General features: G+C 41.0%; 1 protein-coding gene across 5 annotated transcripts in view; it reads right to left on the bottom strand.

Annotated features, from left to right (window-relative positions):
* Positions 1 to 19,738, bottom strand: part of ZC3H12C (zinc finger CCCH-type containing 12C) — a 39,782-nt gene extending 20,044 nt beyond the window's left edge. Inside the window, exon 1 of one of the 5 annotated variants that reach the window (XM_077173916.1) lies at positions 19,418 to 19,738. Coding sequence is in view for 1 of the 5 variants with exons in the window: in XM_077173918.1 (XP_077030033.1) it covers positions 19,418 to 19,497 (80 nt within the window). In the remaining 4 variants the exon portion in view is untranslated. Of the gene's footprint in view, positions 1 to 18,590; positions 18,957 to 19,394 lie in introns of those variants that run through there. The other 4 variants (XM_077173918.1, XM_077173917.1, XM_077173915.1 and 1 more) reach the window with 4 other exon arrangements.
* Positions 19,739 to 20,285: the final 547 nt, after the last annotated feature.

Consider the following 20,285-nt stretch of genomic DNA (forward strand, 5'->3'; position numbering starts at 1 on the left):
CATTCATCAAGCCAACAAGGCAACAAAATCAAAAGCTGGTTTCAGCTCCTGCATTAGATTTTTGCAAGCCTTTAGATAAATCAACCTATACCTGTATAGATATGAGTTATTTAGGAAGAATGGAAGAAAGAAGTTGCAATTTTCTGGACTTCATATACTCGCCATATCGGATTTTCTTGAGGAATTTTGCATAGCCGTAGCTATACAGAAGTTAGTTACCCATTTCATCACAAACATTACTTAACAACCTACATTTAAAGGCAGATTGCTACCTCTTTCCCTTACTTTGTTCTTTGAAACAGCAATCTTTGCTAACTGCTTCAGTAAAGAAAATAAAACATAAATTATTTCTCATAAATAAAAATGGACCATATGGACCAATTGTACTGAAAGGTTACCATGAAAAAGAAGAATTTAAATTAAGGAAAGACTATGAAACAAAGAGTTCTTTCACACTTCCATCTTGTAAGGCAGAATATAAAGCAAGATATAGAGACAAAGGACTTCACTTGAACTTAAAATTTCTGTCAGCAAATACATTAACTCTCCCATCCCCCTACAGGTGAGCATTTAAGATTGATGTGGTATTTTTAATATACAGTGTACTTTCCTCTTCTTGCAATAAGATAATAATAAAGATTTGAGAGTGTGCACCGGAGAAATTAATCCAGGTTTAAGATTAGAGAGAATCAAACAAACAGTCCAATCCATGGCTCAGTAAAAGTAGATTCTATAGGCAGGGAGTACCAAGACATCACCATTGTGGTAGAGTGTTCTGGTTATGGGGCACAAAAATCTTACTTTACCTGAACATTTCTAGTTAACATAAATAAATCTTATCTATCATCAGTGCTTTCATCTCCGACACCTTAATCACAGCAAGGTCGATAAGGAAGAAAACAAAGTTTTATTTAGATCTTATCTTGTTAGAAGGCAGTAGGGCTGTAATTCTCAGGCAGTGTATTAATGAATATTGCCTTCTCTTAATGTAAAGCTTTAGGATTTCTAGCCACCCGGAGATAAAACACAACAAGAATTTAGGAAATGGACCTTTTCACATGGTGATTTATTAACTAAGATAATACACTTGATAGCACAGAGGTAGTAACAAATCACAATATTCCAATAAAAAGATACAGTTAAAAAACCAACACTGTGGCCTTCACAGGACTGACACACACACACCACACACAAAAATTAAAACAAATCGCAAACAAGCAGCCCCTATTGGAAGCCAGGCTGCCTAGCAACCAGCCTCTAGTTGCTAGGATGCGCTCCTTTAACATACCATCATGAATACTAGCACAGCCAAAGAATAATTTGGTATGAACAAAAGCCCATGAAAGAGAGCGGGACTTAAGTGCGTCTGGTTTCCCCTCGGAGAACAATGCAGCTGCCAAACCAATCTGGAAGCCCCGACATCATTGTTCCACCAACCCCACAATCTGCTCTGACTCGAGGAAGTCTAGTTAATGGGCAATACTTTTAAGCTGGACTGAAAAGTTGAGCTGGCTCATGTACTGCTGCTGTAGAATACAGGGAGATAATGGGTCACTGCCTAAATCCGTGTACTGTGAAATGTCATTTTAGTATTGAACTAAAAGTGAAGGGAGGGTTTTTTTGGAAGGGGGGGAAGAAGAGTTTGCATATTAACAGCATCAAATACCAAAAGCCTGAAGTGCATAGATTAGAAAGAGGATTTTTTTTTAGTGTTAGTTAAAATAATACTTAAGTCATTCTCCAATCACTTCTTTCTTGAAGTTTAAGTGCTTTACAGCAACTACAATCATAACACCCTCCAGTGCAATTCAAAGAAGTCACTAGCATATGAATGTGTCTGAAGATCAGGCATTATACGAAACGTACTTTAGATGATTTGCACATCAACTGCATATGAAAAATGACCATAGCCTGAGCTTGGTCCATTGTTAGGAATATACACATAATAAGCCTCACATCTATCTGCTTTAATTTTCCTGTCAATCTGCATCATTCTTCAATATATAATTGCTTGTTTTGCAAAGAACTCTACTGTTTTTCAGAAACTATTTAAAGAACAGAATAATAGAAGGAGCAGCTTTAACATCTCCCACAGATAATATATAGTCATTATACTATTGCTTTAAAAGCATAGTTAAAATTGTATTTGTACTGTAAATTCAAAGCTAAATATTTCTGAAATAGTTTTGCATAAGCAGTACACTATTCCTGGCATTTGGCCTAAAATCTGCATGCAAACTGGACTTATTTTCAGAAAAAAATTTTACAGTGCCTGGAAACTTCGTATATTGTGTTTGTGGTCAGTAGCACGTCTTAGAAACATTACACTTTGGAGCTCCCATCATGATGTCCTTTATGAGATTCACTGACTAGAACCATGAAAATCAGATGTCACTATTGAATGCTGCTGATTATTTTGTCTTGGTTTGGTTAGTGAAGAGCAACACGCCAGGCAGTCAATTTGAATGAATTTGTATTCCAAATAAACACTAGTGTACCTATATACAGGACAACTACAGGAAGCTCATGAAAACCAGAAAAGGTCACATTTATCTAAGGAGCAACAGCAGCTAAGAATTCTTTATTCACAAGGAGCTTTTATTACATACATATGGTTTTAAAGTATGCCGACTGATACAACGCAAAATAGCTAAGAAAAGCATCTACTATGAATTCTGATTTAAATGAAAGATAAACAAACAAAAATCATCCCAAAAATTCCAGTCATGAAAGTCTTCCCTTTTTTGTTATGCTCACCACAGCTCAGTAAAACAATTTGTATTTATGAAACAGTTGATAAAATGGGTAACTCCCAATTTAGACATACCTATGATAACATAAGTTTTAAACTGTAGCCCATTTTAAATGACAGTATCTCACACTGTGTTCATTGTTAAAGGCTTAAAGTACTGCACATACATTTATCAGGTATAAATATAACAATCCAGATGAGCACTTCATTGTAGAAGTATAATATTTTACCATTTCTTAGAAGTTGTCACTATTTTCCACTAACCATTAGCAACAATCAGCCCATCAGTTCACCTCCACACAAAACAGAAATATTTCTCAAAGGGACAGGGGCTAGTAGATCACCTAATCTTTTACTGTGTATTCAGATTTCCACTTACAGTTGAACATAAAAAGTCATTTCATGCAAATTTAGTTCACAGAGGAAAATAACAGAGTAAAGTAGCGTCATGTGGCACAGTATAACAGAAAATGTGTATTTGCAAAAGACCATCAACAAGTTTCTGAAGATACAGTCTATAAGGAAAGAGTTCAACATGTTTTCACACAGGTAGACTTTTTCTAAGTCTCCTAAACACAAATGTAAAATATTGAAATAATTTTGTTGAAACACTCACTGCTTGTCACAAACAGAAGTGCAGAGTTGATCAGAAAAGAGAAAAAAAGAACGTATCTGTTATCCAAATGATAAAGATACTGCAACAATGCAAATAAAATAATGAATATGTAATAAATACCTACTGCTGTAGTTTCTATGTATTTAATTACCATTGTATTTGAGCGAGTGCTGTTGTCTGCATCATTCTATCCAACAAAGGAGGGATGTCCCATTGAACAGATTGGTTAATGCTCTGGGGCAACAGATGTCTACTGGAACTGCAGGAGACCAGCAACTGGTGGCCTGCCCATCTTCTGAAAACTTTCAATAGACTCATGCATATGTTCACACAATAGGGCATGTGGTAGAAATGCAAACCTCTTTTTAACCCTTTTATATGCTCTCTTTCCCTCTCAACTGATATATGAAGGTCTTTGTTTTGGACTTTTTTTTTTTTACAGGATCCTTGGAACATAGGCTCATGTGTGAGCACAGAGTGTTTGTTCTTCAGCCTAACATCTGAACTCAAAATATAAAACAAAACAGATTAGAAACTTTATAAAAACAGCCGGACTAGATCTAACATACTGATAACTGGTTTTAAAAACTTAAAACCTTTGACTGTACCTGAGAGCACCCTCATGCTCAATCTTACATGCCAGTCTCTTTAGACAGCCTATAATGGAGCTCTTCCTACTTCCACAAACATGGCAAATTTCACCCACGGTGTGGTATAATGGAAAAGGCGTCTAATTCTGGTTTTCTTTCTAAGAGATTTTTCTACTACTCACAATTTAAATAACAGCTTATTTGCGAAAAAGGGTAAATACCTGTAACTTAGAAGTTGAAACCTCTCCTTCTCCCCGATGGGCTAGAGAATTCATTCTGTTGATGGCTACTCCTACCATTTTCAAATTCTGGGAAATGCACCATTACTGATGCTTTCAAAAGTTCCTTAATAGAATGCAGAGTGAGTCAATGCTCTTTAATATACTTAATCTTAGCGCATAACTGTTTTTCTATCCCTCTTTTTCCAAGAGACACCCAAAGTGTGCAAATCTCAGCCGACACGCAGGCTAGCTTGTTGTCCAAATGCAAACTGATAAGGCTGCAATGCCAGAAAGGTGAACCGTCCCGTTTGTGCAGAGAGAAGCCCCCATACTCACGTTGGCTGGAAAACACACAGACATTGGTTTCTCTTAGCTGCTCCAGAAGCAACTCCTTAACACGATTTCAGCTGCAGACTTCAGGCAAGCAAGCAGAACAATGAATGGACGAACAGATGGACCCGCGATGTCTTTGCTTAACCTACTACTGAGCGGCCGCGGAGCCAATCACGGCCGGCAGAGCTCACAATTAGTTGGCTGGGCAGATGCAAGGCAACCTCCCCATCCTGCATCAGGTTCCGAGGTTTCTAAGATAAGCAAGTTGATGTCATTCTCAGGGTCTGCCCCGGGCAGCATGTGTATTAACGAGGGGTGTGCAGCAACAATAGGCCATACAAAAGAGACTAGCAGGCAGCTGCTGTATGAGAGCCAGAGTCATTAGGGAGCAGGCTGCCAACAAGAAACACCTGGCTTGGGCAGACTTCAGCTTCTCCTCATTGTTTCTAATTCATGAAACAAAGAAAAGAATTATTTTTTAAGTAGTAAAAATTGTGAGTTTCTATTAAAATGTATCAGTCTGAAGGAATATAACCCCTTCTATTATAAAAACAAAATGTTCTTTGTCAGGAAAATATTAAAGAAAAATAAATCTATCAGGAGCTATTGTAGTCCCCTTTTCTTGTTAGCAAAATTAATCATAGCGGTATAAAGCACAAGGATGTATGAAAGGAGCCCACACTAAACACTGAAATGCATTCAGAAACTGCTTTCTGAATTTTCTGACACTTTTCTACATTAGTCAATAATTGCAACAAACTTGCATTTACACACAACTCTAAGAGTACTTGTAGGTAATTTCAATGGAGCGGGTGAAAGCCTTTAAACTAAAACCACATAATATTAATATATGGAATAATGGATATTTTTAAGCAGTTGTAACATTAGAGCACTTGACAGAAAGGAACTACAAACCACTCTTTTGTTCTGGACTCCCTTACATTTGTTTGCAACACAACTGCTTTCCCCTATTATTTTTTCACAGATCTGTTCTAGATGCCAAGATCTCTCCATCTCTTCTCGATGACAGAATATTTCAAGAGAAGTCTGGAGCTAGGCTATAGCCAACTCTTTATTGTTTTTATTTTCAATTGAAGTAATCCACACAGAAACACAAACTCCAGTCCACATCTCCCCTCACTGCCCAATATTTCCACTGCCCAACACAGACATTTAGCAACATAATTGTAGCAAGGTTTGATGCTTGATAAAAAAAGGTGACACACTGTGGACTTTGAAATAAGAATTTGCCATTGCTGATAACTTCAGCTGAAGACAGGTCAACACAGAAGGAAAAGATTCTGCATTTGCAAATGTTCATCTGAATGACTACTAGAAAAGCATATTTCCTGAACTTCAGCATCATTACATGACTAAAAGCAATAATGAGAACCACAGAAGCAGCTGTCTCCTCTGCTTGTGAGGACAGGCAAACTGCTGGGAAACATCTACTGTGATTTAACAGAAGGGAAGAATGAGAGTAGGTTTGTTACAACTGTTTCAAGTAACTTTCCAAGCTTTATGTGGATATTAAGGCAATTCAACACAGTAAATGAAAGTACATACTGTCATGCTATTACACTGATGCACTTATCAGGTTCCCAGATACTAAACTTCAAGGAAGAAATCCCAACTATAGTTTGTCCACACTGTCCATTAAACACTCCTAAAAACAACTACTAACACCATAAATTTGGAGCTTTTAAGTCGGAGGCAGGAGGAGACTCCACACTAATTTCTGCCACTGTGAGCACAAAGACTAGAGAAAGCTACCCACGAGCACAGTGGGACGCCTGATCCCCAGCACTGGATTAAGCCTCTTTGCAAACAGCAAATAAAAGCAGTGATCTGAAAAAGCTAATCAGTCCCTGCTGTGGTATTTAGACTACCTCAGTTGCCGGTATTGGATAACGTTAAGCATATTAAAACTTCTGTAGGCAAAATTGGAAGCCAGTCCAGTTCACCTATGTCCAAGAACTGCACTTAAATGCAAGCAGGAACACTTGGCTAGTCATTTGTTACCTCCCTGATTAGAGCCAGGCATTTATTTTGCAATACAGAGATGCTTGCTTTGCAGAGACACATATGATACCCTTTGTATACATCTGTAACAGAGAACTCCATGGCAGAGAAGTGCTGTACTTATGGCTCTACAACCACGACTAGTGCAAGTGTATTACCCAGCTTAGAAAACTGCCTTAAAAATAATGCTGTAAGACATTCACTCACAAAGACCTGCCCCCTCTATGTCTTCTACAGTAACAATAAAAATACCACCCTGTTTCATGTACCGCCATACTCTCCACACACCAACTGCGTGTCTTCAGGGAACTAGGGATAAAATTTAGTTGCAGATTAAAGTTCATGCAAACACCATGCTGCAGCACTATGACTAAAATGAGAATGGATGCAGTCTGAATACTTACATTATATTGTTAAATTTACAGAAAATATTCTAGTAAGCTAGAGTTGGGTGAATTAGGATGACTTTTTCTAATTCTATCTTGTGCTCAACATCAGTTACTTAAACCAGATGCCTCTTCTGGAAGCATCTTCTCAGCTCTTCCCTAAAAGAAGGTGGGTTGTTAAAGGTTTACAAGGTATCAGATCATCCTATTAAATCACACTTGTGATGACAGAAAAGCATTCATACTAAGGCTTATCAAGTACATGAGGCTTCCTTGTGGGAATGATGAGCTCACCTGCATGAAAGACACTGTATGAAACAGTGGGGCTGTGCCATCACATCTGTGAGAGCAGATGTGCCTAAGAGCATCACCAGTAGGTATAAAGCAAGCACAAGGCACAAAGCACAAAGCGACAAAGCAAGTTCTACTTTTTGTGCTAAAACCTCCAAATCCAATAATGAGTTCAACAGCTTCCTATTATTATACTCAAAATACAAAGAGGTAGTAAATTAAATCCAGACACAGCAAATGTAACAGCTCCTTCAAATTTCTGGTCTTGCAAGATGAGTAAGCTATAAAAACCGATATTTGTGGCTGCTAGGTATGGGACATTTTGTACAGTGCTCATCAGGTCCTTAGTGCCACTTGATTAAACAGCAGGCCAGCACAAAATCCTGAATTGCCTGGAGGTGATGGGCTTGGAGACTCCATGGTGGAAGGAAATTTCAGAATGGCACAGCAGAAGGGTATGGGATGCTGCAGAGAGACACAGACCAGGCTGTCTCTTGCTTTGGGTGAGGGGTGGGAAGGAGAGCATCCCCTTTATCCTCCCCCCCACCGCTCAGCGTGGTGTGAAAAGCACACATGGAAGGGCCAGAGAGACCAAAGGGGGGAGAGCTGGAGCAGCTGGGAAATTCAGACAGCAGAGGCTGAAGATATTAGGGAAGCAGTACTATAAGGCAGAAAAAACCCTCTAAAAACCCTACAAAAAAGCTGCTAGCTCCAGCCAAATCTTGTTGTTTCAAACACATTGAAAGCAAAGCCTTATTTAAAGAGAAATTATTTTATGCAAGCATACAAAATGGTCATTCTGTCATTCTGTAACTCCAGTGGTATTATTGCAGCAATTAGAAAGACAATTTGTCCCATTAACTTGTTTAATTATCTTTTATTTTACAACTTTGTGCTAAGCCTCCTGTAATAAATTATGTTCTTTGCAAGAACACACTGCAGAAGTTAAATCAATCATGTACCACTGCATTTATGAAGTAGAAATTAAGGTTATAGGCTACAGACAAAACTCAGCCCAAAAAAGGTGAAAAACTTACATTTACTATTGAACTTGGGAGCTACAAGGGAGATGCTTATTTTTAAAATTACAAGGTGGCAATGCAAAAAAAATATTCCTTTCAAGTTATACGAAGAGATAGACTATCTTAAATAGAACACTTGAAAGAAGATCACCTAGTTTTGAGGAGTGGTAAGTGGTGCTCTAGACTGGATCTACTCACAGTCAAAACAAGACAAAAAACCACCACTCTACAGCCATACAAAGGACTGAATTAAATGACACGTAAAGAATGCCAAGAATTCAGAAAAAGAACTGATATTATGATAAAGATGAGTAATGTTTTGCCTAGAGAATGACTAACCTTTCAAAACCACCATATTTTAAAATAAGGTTCAACTGTATTTTCAAATGCAGTGCAATTGCTCTGTAGAAAAATATGCACTTTCAAATGCATTAAAACAAAGTGGTGAAGAGTTCTTTCACTCTTTGAAAAAAGACTCATCTTTCTCTAGTTATCCTTAAAATTAAAAAAGCAGAAATGCATTTTCCAGCAGGGCATCATCTTAGAAGAAGGCCAGAATGACTACAGTTTCTGGTATAATCCCATTAGATCATTGGTATATTGGCTGCATGCAAGACCTGAGCAAACCATTGCAACATTTATCAGGATGTCCTCTGAGGTGTTGAAGAGAAGTAGAAAACCCCAAGTGTTATCATACGTAGCAATTACTTTTTTTGCTAAGCACGGGTGAAACAGATCCAGTCTTTATTTTTCTGTTGGTAGACAAAGGCAGTGACCATGAGTTGTTCATCACAACATGACAAAGCACCAGCCTGCAGCTGCACAGTTTGCCTACATAAGGAGCCCAAGAGGCTTGAGCCACACCAGCCAGCTACATAGAAAGCATAAAGCAGCATTCTGTGATGCCAAAAAGCACTGGCATCACCCTCACTACCACACTGAGATGTAGCACCTGAAATGAAATACATTTTCTGAAGCATATTTTAATTTTAAAATTAAATAGTTTCGAATATTTACCAAAAACCCCTCCACTATTTACCTAAGAGGATGATGATTTCCTCAGTACTGTTACTTACAGATATTCACTGTAGGCATGGATTCCTAAGATGCGCTCCTTTCACAGCGTGACAGAATCCCTGAAGTTGGAAGAGACCTCTGTAGGACATCAGGTCCAACTCCCCTCCTCCAGCAGGGCTACCAAGAGCCAGGTGCTAGACCCTCCCCAGACAGCATCTGAACACCTCCAAGAATGGACACTCCACAACCTCCCTGGGCAGCTGCCAGTGCTTGGTCATCCTCACAGAAAAAGTGCATTTCCTAATGTTCAGAAGGAATAGTCTGTGCCCACTGCTCCTGGTCCTGTCCATGGGCACCACTGAAAAGAGGCTGGCTCTGTTTGCTTTGCACACATCTTTCAGGTATTTATATGCATTGATAAGAAACCCACAAGTCTCTTCTCCAGGCAGAACAGGCCCAGCTCTCTCAGCCTTCCCTCCTAGAGGAGATGCTCCACTCCCTTCACCATCTTTCTGGCCCTTCATTAGACTTGCTCCATAACTCCACGTCTCTCTTCTGCTGGAGGGCTCAGATTTATCTCACCAGTGCCAAGCAGAGGGGAAGGATCACCTCCCCTGCCCTGCTACACAACCCCTGCTAATACAACCAGGCCACTGCTGGCTGCCTCCAGCACAATGATATACAGCAGACTCAAGGATTTCCCATCTTTAAGTGGATGCTCTGACTCAAATGTGGTTAAACTCCAGCACAAACATACGAGCCACTGTAAGCACACCTGCACAAGCACACCAGGGCATGCACACAGATGGACAATCCCACAAGTCTTGTTTCCAAGGGCAGTAAGTCACATGGTCAGAAATTCTTGGGGGTTTTTTGGGAATAGACACAAAGCTCTGCTGGAAAGTATTCACGGGTTTGCAAGCCTGAAAGCACTGAAACCCCCTTCTACACACTAAGGTGGCTGTTGGGCAACTGCTCTCATCAACACCATCTCATAAACCTCAAGCGTGAAATTCACTGTCTATTTCTGCAACAAATGGGGGAACAGTGCTTACTTAAAGATTGCAACTGCTTATTTTATTTTTTAGTTTTATTATTTATGAATTGAAGGAGACACAAAGCTACAAAGTGTTCAAGGGAAAAAAAAGCTTCCACCAGTACATACATGTCAGATTTGATCTCCTCCCACTTCCAGAAAGAGTCACGTTGTCTGGATGCTTTCTGAGCATGAAAATTTGAACTGTCTAATTAACTTTCCCTGTGACAATACTGGGTGGCCAGACAATGCCTACAACTGTACAAAGTGTATACCATCATGCTTAGCAAAGTACTTTTATTCAAATTTGTTCTGTCAGAAGAAAATCCTCTTACAAAACTAACATGGTTATGTGAAAAAAAAGTATTCTCTTCATTTAAATACACTTAGCTAGTCAACTTAATATCTTTTATCTGTGCCACAGACTATTGTTAAGAATTTGAAAGGTTTGTCAGAGGAAAATAGGCTTCTCAAACTGTCTAGAGACATGGCCAGGTTGTGTTTCAGGCCATGTTGCTGGCAATAGAGCCCCATAATCTCCAGGGTTCCTGGACACAGTTCAAGGTGTTGGTTGGACTCTGTGTCGCCCTAAATGGCTTCACAGTGTTATGCTTATTTGAGACACAATTCCTATGCCTGTACCACACGGCTGCAGTTGTCTTTTTGGCCTGGAGCCTTCTGCAAGAGAGCTGCCAGCAGCAGATTTTCTGCACGACTTTCAGCCTTGCCATTTACTCTCTACTGGGATGAAAGAAGCAGAGAATATGTTAAGGTTCAAATTTTTACCCAGATTTAGTAAGCTAAGAATCAGAGAAGACAGAGATGATCATGTGGTTTGTAGAGACACACTTGGCACATAACTGTTTCTTACTTTCTGAGGAAGCTTTTAATAGACCTCACAAGTGGCAACAATAGCCACATTTTACAAAAAGTGGGTTACTGTAGCTGCAAATCAAAGTTCCAAATGAACTTGGATTCTTGGAATGAAAGAAAATAGCTGCACAGAGGTCTATCTTATTACCTGTCATTTAAGTATAGCTTTTCTTCAGATTTACTGTATTCCTGAACTCAGGAAAGACCATCAGAAAGTCTCCACACTGAGCTACATACAGGCTTTGAAATCCTAGTATCTTACATGTTAATAAAACAGCTTGCTCCTGTTTAATAACCTAATACATCAGAAAGAGACAAACTGTGTTAGTAATTTCACATAATTTTTCCAGCTATTTGTAGTCTCAGAGTCATTCTGGGCTCAGAAGTTTGCAGCTTTTAAAGTAGTAATTAATATTGCTGACCAAATTTTCTTGTATTTGGTTGAAAAGCCAGCTAGATTTTAGACCTGTGAATTCATGCACACATTTCTTTAACTAGGCTAACATTTTGAGCCCTTCTGAACCCCCAGTGCTCATACTTTGTTTTTCCAAGTCCTTGTCATGAAGTTAGATCTGATAAAGACATGCAAACGGGAATACTTTATTCAGAACTGGTGATGCTTTAACATTTAGTATTAAATAATTTAGTTTGGAAGGAACCTCTGGAGGTCAACTAGTCCAACAAACCCCCACTTAATTCAGGATCAGCTACAGTAGGTTGCTCTGTGTCTTTTTCTTTTGAGCATTTCCAAGGCTGGAGACTCCACAACTTCCTCAAACACCTGCCCCAGTGTGTAAGTATTCTCATGGTGACATTTTTCTTCCTCTTCAGCCAGAATTTCTCACTATACCTTGCCAACTGCTGCCTCTTGTCCTTTCGTTACATGCCTCCACACAGAGTACTCTGTCTTCTCCAAACAAGTTACAGAGCTGAAGATGGCAATAAGATGCCCCTTTGTCTTTTCTTAAATAAGGCTGAACAAACTCAGCTCTCCCGGTGTCTCTCCTTGTTACACAACGTACTCCAGCCCCCAATCAACCTGGTTGCCATCCACTAGACTGGTCCCTGTAAGGCAATGTTTTCTCTTGCCCTTTAGAGATCAAAACTGGGCTCAGTGCTCCAAATACAATCACACCAGTGCCAAAAAGGTTAATGATCACTACACTTGGCCTGATGGTGATCCTCTTGCTAATATGCCCTATTTAGCCTTATTATCTATTTCTGCAACATCATCTTACACTCATCAAGGGACAAGGCTTTACAGTCCACAAAAGGATCCCATGTCAGCAGATGAACTAAACCCTATTTACAATGCCCACTGGAGGTGTCTGTTTTCAGTCTGCCCACTGCAAACATTTTCTCATCAGAGATCTCACAGGCATAATGATAAGTGCATTCAAGCTGCAGATGAACAATTCAAACTGCTCACAGAAGTAGCAACAAAGATCAGCTTTAACATGATGATGCTTATTTCACACTAATGAGTTTGCTTATCTGAGGTCTCTCTTGCAACATATGTATATATCAAAACCAAACTGATTTGTAACATACTAATGTCCAAAATTTATCAAGGCATTACATGTGAATTATAGTCCTACCACAGCCTTATAAAACTTTGGAGCAGTCAGTTTTATGAACAAATCAGATGGCAGACTACCACCAAATACTGTACAAAACCTTAGGGAGAGACCTAAGTACCTTTGTACTCTACCAACACCATTAAAACTTATCAAACAACAATTATTCTCACTCCTGAAAAAAACTGGCTACATAATTTCACAATGCAAACACACACTAAATCTCAGTGAGATCTGTAGTTTAGCTTCTCCTAAATGATCAGGCAAGGGTGGTTTACCAAGTTTCACTTATAAGCAATGCTCAATTCAGAGATGACAGCAAAGATCTCACACAAAACTCATGACTTTGAATGAGTCCTGGCAGTAAGGTCAAGCTCCAGGAAGTGAGCACTACCTAAACACATTTAGCCACACAGTCTTTTGCTAGAACCAGATGAAAATCCCATCAATGTATGCATGATACCAGGTGTTATTTTCTTCCACAGAACAGCTAGAGTAAAAAGCCATGAAAAGAGAAGTGAACAAGTGGCTGGGGAAACAGCAGCTGAAGCAAAAAATTCTGATTTTAATCTTTCACCAGAAAGCATGGGCTGTATATGCTCAACAACTTTAAGAAACCCAGACTGTAATCCCAACAGTGACAGTTCCAGTAAGTCTAATGAGTAGTAAGTCTAATGAGTCCAACTCCCAGCTCGGCAAGGATGGCAAAAGCCTAGCTGGCAACCCAGCAAGAAAGGCAGTACAAACCCCAGAAGCAGCTGCTACAGAGACTTGTGAACCCAGCTGCACAGCCCTGGGCACTTGCACATCACAGTCCTTCCCTAGCCAGAACAAACCATTTCCAGAGGTGTATCTGGCATTACAAATAGGATGTATTAGAATTATTGCTGAAGCAAAAATTATATGAGGTTTCCAAAGCAGTTGAATGTTTTAAGGTGGAAAAGCCTTAGGGGATGTTGCTGCAAGCTATGAGGCTCTAAGGCACTCCACTAAGATAAAGTTGAGATCTCCATGTAAATGTTTATGGCACTTCTTATAAGAAAACTGTCTCTCATCAATAATGAAGCCATGTATCGAATCTGGAAAGATAGATAACTCATCAATTCAAATATTAGCTTTACAGATAACAAAGGATTGAAGAGACCTGTTGAAAGTCAAGGCACCAGCTATAATGGTAACTATGAGAGCAGAGAGATGAAGAATGAGATACCAGCTACTTACATTAACAGTTTAAAGAACAAAAGTAGACTTGGAAAGTCGCTTCTGCCAAAAGACAGGCAATCTGTCCCTTTTCCAGACAATCTCTGCCAAACCACCAAATTTCATTAATCCTAAGATAAAAGGTCTAAGTCATAGCAACACTGAAATTTTCAGTTCATCACAAAACTTTAAAGCTTCATGGAACTGATTCACTGATTTCACAACTTAGCACATTACTTTTTACAGCTCATAGGAGAGCATGGCTCACACAAATGGTCATTTAGGAATTATCATGTGAGTTTCTGTCAAGCAGTAAAGGGCTCAAGGATTTTACTCTTTAAGATGCTCCCTAGACTCTGAAATTTACCTACTCACAGCAAGCAAAATGCTTTTCAGGTATTTGCAATAACCTGTGTCACATTTACTGAACACCTCCAGCTTCTCTGATTCTCCAATCTCTGGCACTCCTCTGCAACTTTCAACCTCCTCCCAAGACATTCCTTTCATACCAAAAGAAGCTACTCTATTTCTTCCATTGGGAGGATTAATAACATCCATTAAACTTTTCTGCACTCCCATCCACTGAATGTCTTGCCCCTCCCTCCTCTCTACCCACTCTTTTCTCAAAATACCAACCTCTCATAAAGTAAAATCCCTCCTTCTTAACAAAGCTTTAGTTTCCTCATTATCCACCCTGAAGAAAACTGTAATTTTAAGCAAGAATACATTTTAAATACTTAGTATAATACTGCAGAAATTTTATGCAAAGAACACCTTTACCCTGAAAGAATTTAGAACCAAATCACTTTGGTCTAAAACAGAGATATTGGGAGCTACATTTATGAGCACATAGAAGGTTTCTACATTTAAAGGACAGCAGAACCTGGGATGGTCTAACATTCTATTCTGTATCCATCTACATGTACACACACACATGCACATATAAATATATAAATAGACACCCACACTCCCAGGGAGGAGGATGATGATGTATGTCAAATTTTAAAGTGTTACACTGGTATCATAAATCAAGCAAATATTACCTTTAAATGGTCAACTCATCAGGAGAGGTAGTCTGGTGCTCACTATGACATAAGCCTGGAAGAATGATGAATCTCACAGTTGCAGAGGGTGAGCTACGTTACTCCCCAGGGGAAACTTTGAAAACATCTCATCTGGACTTTTTGAGTTGGGAGAGTAGAGGTGCAAGTCTTAAACCTGAGGTATGCTCTCAAATCATTCTCATTCTGCAGCTATAACTCAAGAATGAATGGAGCTTGAGTTTACCAAAGCCCTAGAATAATTCTTTAATGGGCAGTACAACACCCTAGCAGAATGTGAAAAGTCAGTGTCAAATGTTAAGTACAGCACTTCACACTAAGGAAAATGCAATTTGGATTTTTGGCAGTGCAAGTTAAGCTTTTTACATAAGACATGTGATCTAACCTGAAGTAATCAATCCTGATAGGTAAAAGAGAAATGCCTGGTTCATCTAAGCAGAAAGCCCCAAGGTTATGAAAACCTCTGTCAATTTCTACTCACTACTAAACAACTTGGTAAGGAACATGCTTTTTGACAGAGCCTCAAGCTGTTATACAAAAACATTTAAAGATGAAGACCTTTTCAATTAAAAGTCTCCTCTAGCTCTGGAGATCTGCCTATTCCACAAGATACACACAGGAAAAAATACATACAGTGAGAAAAAAAGTTTAAAAAAAAGAAGGATGAAGAAAAATGAGTGGGGGAGAGCGGAAGAAGAGAGAGTGAAATGCCTCATAATTCTACCAGGAAGGCAATTATGAGCAGATTACAATTGATTTTCTATCTATTTTCTAACTGAAAATAACTACAGTTTGAGGCCAGGAAGTAAGAAAAATGACTCTGATTCTTATTACACCATCTCACCTCTGGTTTTTTTATAGTCTACTTTTAACATATAATTTAGCAATTAAAATGAAGTGTCAATTCTTTCAAGCATAAAAATACGGGCTTGTTCAATTAATGGGTTTCTTGATTCAAACATATGGTAGAAGTAGTGCATTTATTATAAATATTTAGCAAGCTTGGAGACATGAGGCATTTTACACATAACTATATATGATAAGAGATTTAAAGCATCACTCTACAACTTCAACCGAGGACAGAAACGGCTCAGTCTCTTCATAGAAAAAACTCACTGCAGTTTTTGTACAACATCTGTTTCTTACAGTAGCTCAGACACAGTTTTCAGTACCCCAAGTGAAAAAGCAAGGTGCAATCACCTCGATCACTAATAAGGCCGCTGGCTAGCTCCCATGGCAACAAACACTATGGAAATGACTGAATGATGAAATATCTCTTGAATAACTTAGAAAAACTCTTATCTATGACTACCTAGCTACATGTGAGACATTGCTTCAGAGAACAGCAAAAGCAGCAGAATAATATTTACAGAAGAGGAAAAGCAGAAGTTTTACATCACACATTTTCTACCCTTCCTCCTAGTTACTATAAATCTCTCTCCCCATTATTTACTACTGTTACTCCCTCTGAAGCATTTCAGTTTTTAAGAATTATTTAAAATACAGATTATGAAGAGATTGATCATTGGATGCTGAGGCTACCAAAATCCAGATTATGATCTGTTTTAATTAAAAAATAAATAAAGGACAATTAGGGGGAAAAAAATAACAGACTCTTTAGTTCTGGGCAGATTTTTTTAATAACTTAAGATAGAAGTTAGGGAGATGATGCAGAAAATACTAAACAAGGTTTTATGACTCCTGTAATGAAAGAAGTCAAACTAAATCACACATCTCTTTTCTACCAAATGGAGTTGCTTAGCTGTAGCCATTTCTGAGTACAAGAAAAACTGACCTGAGCCAAATAAGTTCCTCATTTTACTTCACACAGACTTTGAACTGCTTTTTCTCCAGCTTGCTTAAAGAGTACTTTCAACTGCATGTAGCATGTATAAGACCTCACAAAATAAAATTTCATAAGGTGTTTGATTTACCTATGTAAAACTGAGCAGTAAATAATCTAGTCAATAGGTTTCATCAAACATCTAACTGCATCTCCAATATTTTCAAGTCTCACCAACTGCAAGCCTAGTTTTCCTCAAAAGTATCAACAGCTCTGGAACACCAACAGTGTTTTTAAAGGTTGGTACAACCCAGAGAAGCAGGCAGTGAAATCACTGCAGCAGAGTGCTGTTCAGTACAGCAGTCAGCATGAAATGCACAATCTGCAGATGAGTCAAGTCTGGATAATCCCTTCATGCTCTGTCAGGTTGAGAGTATGAGGTTTGTTTTTAAATTGCATACCTTCAATAAACTCCACTTCTCTGCATTCACATTTTAAGACAATATTTTTCAATGCGTGTTTTGATTTGCAGGTGTGTAAAAATACTGTTAGTGGAGTTCTGTCTATCAGGATCTTATAAATAATAACTGCCTTTTAAGAAGGACTGCAAATGGTAATGGTAATTGCAGCTCCCCTGGGTGACTGCTGCCCAGAAGTCTGGTATAGTAATAAAGGTGTAATAACTGTGGTAAGATTTGTAGAGAGATGAAATACTTTGAATTGGTTCAACTACATCCATCAGGAAAAAACAAAAAGTAAGTTTTCAAATTTTCAAGAGTAAGTGGTCTAATTAATGAAGAAGAGGGAGCAGGGAGAGAGAAAACATAAAAATCTCCCCCGAATTCCCTAAAATTGTTGCAATTGTGTATTACACTGACATAACAAATTCTCTTTAAAATGCCAACATGCTTGAGTTCAGATTCATTAATGGCAGATTACACTCTGTTGAAGTGTAGTATCAGCCTGGAGCACTACCAGTTAGAAAATTTAGTTCACTAAGATATATCTAATATAATCCTTGAAGTAGTCTTATTGTCAGCTCACTGGCTTGCTATATAGGCAAATGCTACACGGTAAGGAGACAGTGGAAGAGGAAGTACCCTGCCAGTTTGAAAACCCAGACATACTTCAATGGTTTATTTTCCTTCCAGATCAAAAGACCGTGCTACTGCTATCTTAAGTATGTTGTTAATTGCATAACCCTAAGAGCTGCAACTATGAGTTATGTCTCCGCTTTGCAAACACAGATCAAGAGGACAAGACACAGTAAACACGACATTTCAATACATCTGTTCGAGAAATGTAGCCTGCCGTTTAGTGGGATGCATTTACTTAACCCAACTTTTGGCAACACCATCGCTTATTTCGCCCTGTCAGATGCACCTAGCCAGAGCCAGGCACGGGAGTGCGAGACAGGGCCAGGTCCGGCTATAGAAGGAGCTGCACAAGCACAGCCCGGCGGAGTTTCCTCCCCCGGGGCATTATAAAATAGCGTCACCGCTCCACAAATACAACCCTACACGCCCGGCGCTACTCAGACATGCCTGCAGAATTACGCCCCAAACATATAGGTGATTGAAAATTAATTTTTACGAGAAATTACTGCTTAGAAGCCACAGCCAGATCTGAGAACGGTGAAACCAACAGATATTGCGGTTCGGTTAGAGAAAGCCAAATTATGCAGCCCGTCCTCTCACACAAAGCGGAGGAAATAAATCTACACCCTCCTCACAGAATTATTAAAAACAAAACAGCCACAAAAACAGCCTCAAAAGTTAGAAGCAGGAGAACGGCAGGGTAGGTAGAGTACCTGAAACAAGTTTTAAATTCCTTGTCAGGCTCCCGGTGCGGGCGGGTACGCGTGTCCCCGGGCCGGCCGCAGCTCCGGCACGGCCGCGGGCGGGGCGCGGTGCGGCGGGGCGGGCCAGCCCGGCGCTGCCGAGGGGGCACGGCCGCCCCCACCAGCGGCTCCTGCCGGGGTCGGCAGCGAACAGGTCGGGGAAAACTTTCCGGAGGGACGGGGCCTGCCGAGGCGCGGGGCGACCCCGCCGACCCCTCGGGGCAGAGGGCTGAGGCTGTCTCCTCCCTCACCGGGAAGCGCCGCCGCGCCGCGGCCTCCGCCGCCCGGGCGACCTCCACCGGGCGACCTCGGGGAGGCGCCGGGGGCAGGGCCGGCGCGTGTGTCAACACGGGGCCGCGACGGCCGGCCCCGGCAATGGGCGGCGCCGGGGCGGGAGCGCGGCAGCCTCGGCCCGGCGTTCCCCGCCGCCATCACCGGGGCCCGCCCGGTGCCGCCGAGCCCCGCGGCCCCGCAGCCACCCACCGGCCGCCCGCCGGCACCCGCCGCTGCGGGCAGGAGGAGCGGCCGCAAGGTCGCCTTCACCTCGCCCGCCGCGGCGCCGCCGCCCGCATCCCCCCGGGGCCCCGCCGGGCCGCCCCTTGCCGCCTCTCGCCGGACACGGCCGGGGCGGACGGACGGGGGGCACCCGGTGCCGGGGCGCCGCGAAACCTGGCGGGGGAACCGCCCGGGCCGGCCTCGGTGGGTGAGAGACACGGCTCACCCCCCGCGCCGTGGGATCCCGCCGTGAATTCCCAAGGTTGCCGCGGTGCCCACCTCCCCAAACGCCGCTACGTTACCGGCTGGGGCCAGCGGGGAGGGCCTGGGCGGCGCGGCCTGGGCAGCTGGTCCTCCGGCCCGGCAAAGGTCCTGCCGCCATCGGAGAAAACCTCCCGGTGCTCACGGGCGCTCGCTGTGCAAGTGTCCCTGTGCCCCACCGCCCCCGCTGTGCAGGTGGAGAGAGGGCGATCGGAAAGCTTTTCGCCAAGGATCACGAACTCCCTTTGTGACAGAGTTGGTAGAGACCTTAATTTCCGTCCCGTGTTCTAATTACGAGATGTTTCCTCCCACCCCGCAGTTACTTTTATGCAGTTGAAGTAATCTACCTCTCACCATCCCACCCAGCCTTCTGTGCTTCTGCCGAGGCGGCTGAGCGCCAGGAGCTGCTTAGAAGATATGAATGAAAGTCTGGTGTTGTGATTACGGCTTGTAGCTGATGGAGCATATCGTATACAAGATAAGACATACAGCCATTGCTACTCACAGGCTGCAAATGTGTCTGTGTGTGTGTATATATATATTTATATGTATATATATAATTGTTACCCACTGCTATTCTACTATTGGAATTTATAAAAACCTCTTCTGGTACCCACAAAAAATGGGCTAATTTAAAAAAAAATTGCATCCAATTTACACAAATTCTACACAGAAATATGCGCCCAACGTGCCACTTTGAAGGGATTATTTTTTCAAAACAATGTGATAGATTTGCCTCAACAAAAGACTGTGGAGGCACAGGGCTATGTTTCTTTCCTGTATGTTTCCACAAACCCTCCCTCTTAGAGCTGACATAGCCTGTAGAATGACAGCATGATTTTGTTTGTTTGAGTCATTCATTACGAAGTCCGTTGAATTTTTCAGTGGATCTCATCCCCATCCTAGGCA

This window comes from Agelaius phoeniceus, chromosome 2 (assembly GCF_051311805.1).
Source record: "Agelaius phoeniceus isolate bAgePho1 chromosome 2, bAgePho1.hap1, whole genome shotgun sequence".
In the NCBI taxonomy this organism is placed as follows: Eukaryota; Metazoa; Chordata; class Aves; order Passeriformes; family Icteridae; genus Agelaius; species Agelaius phoeniceus.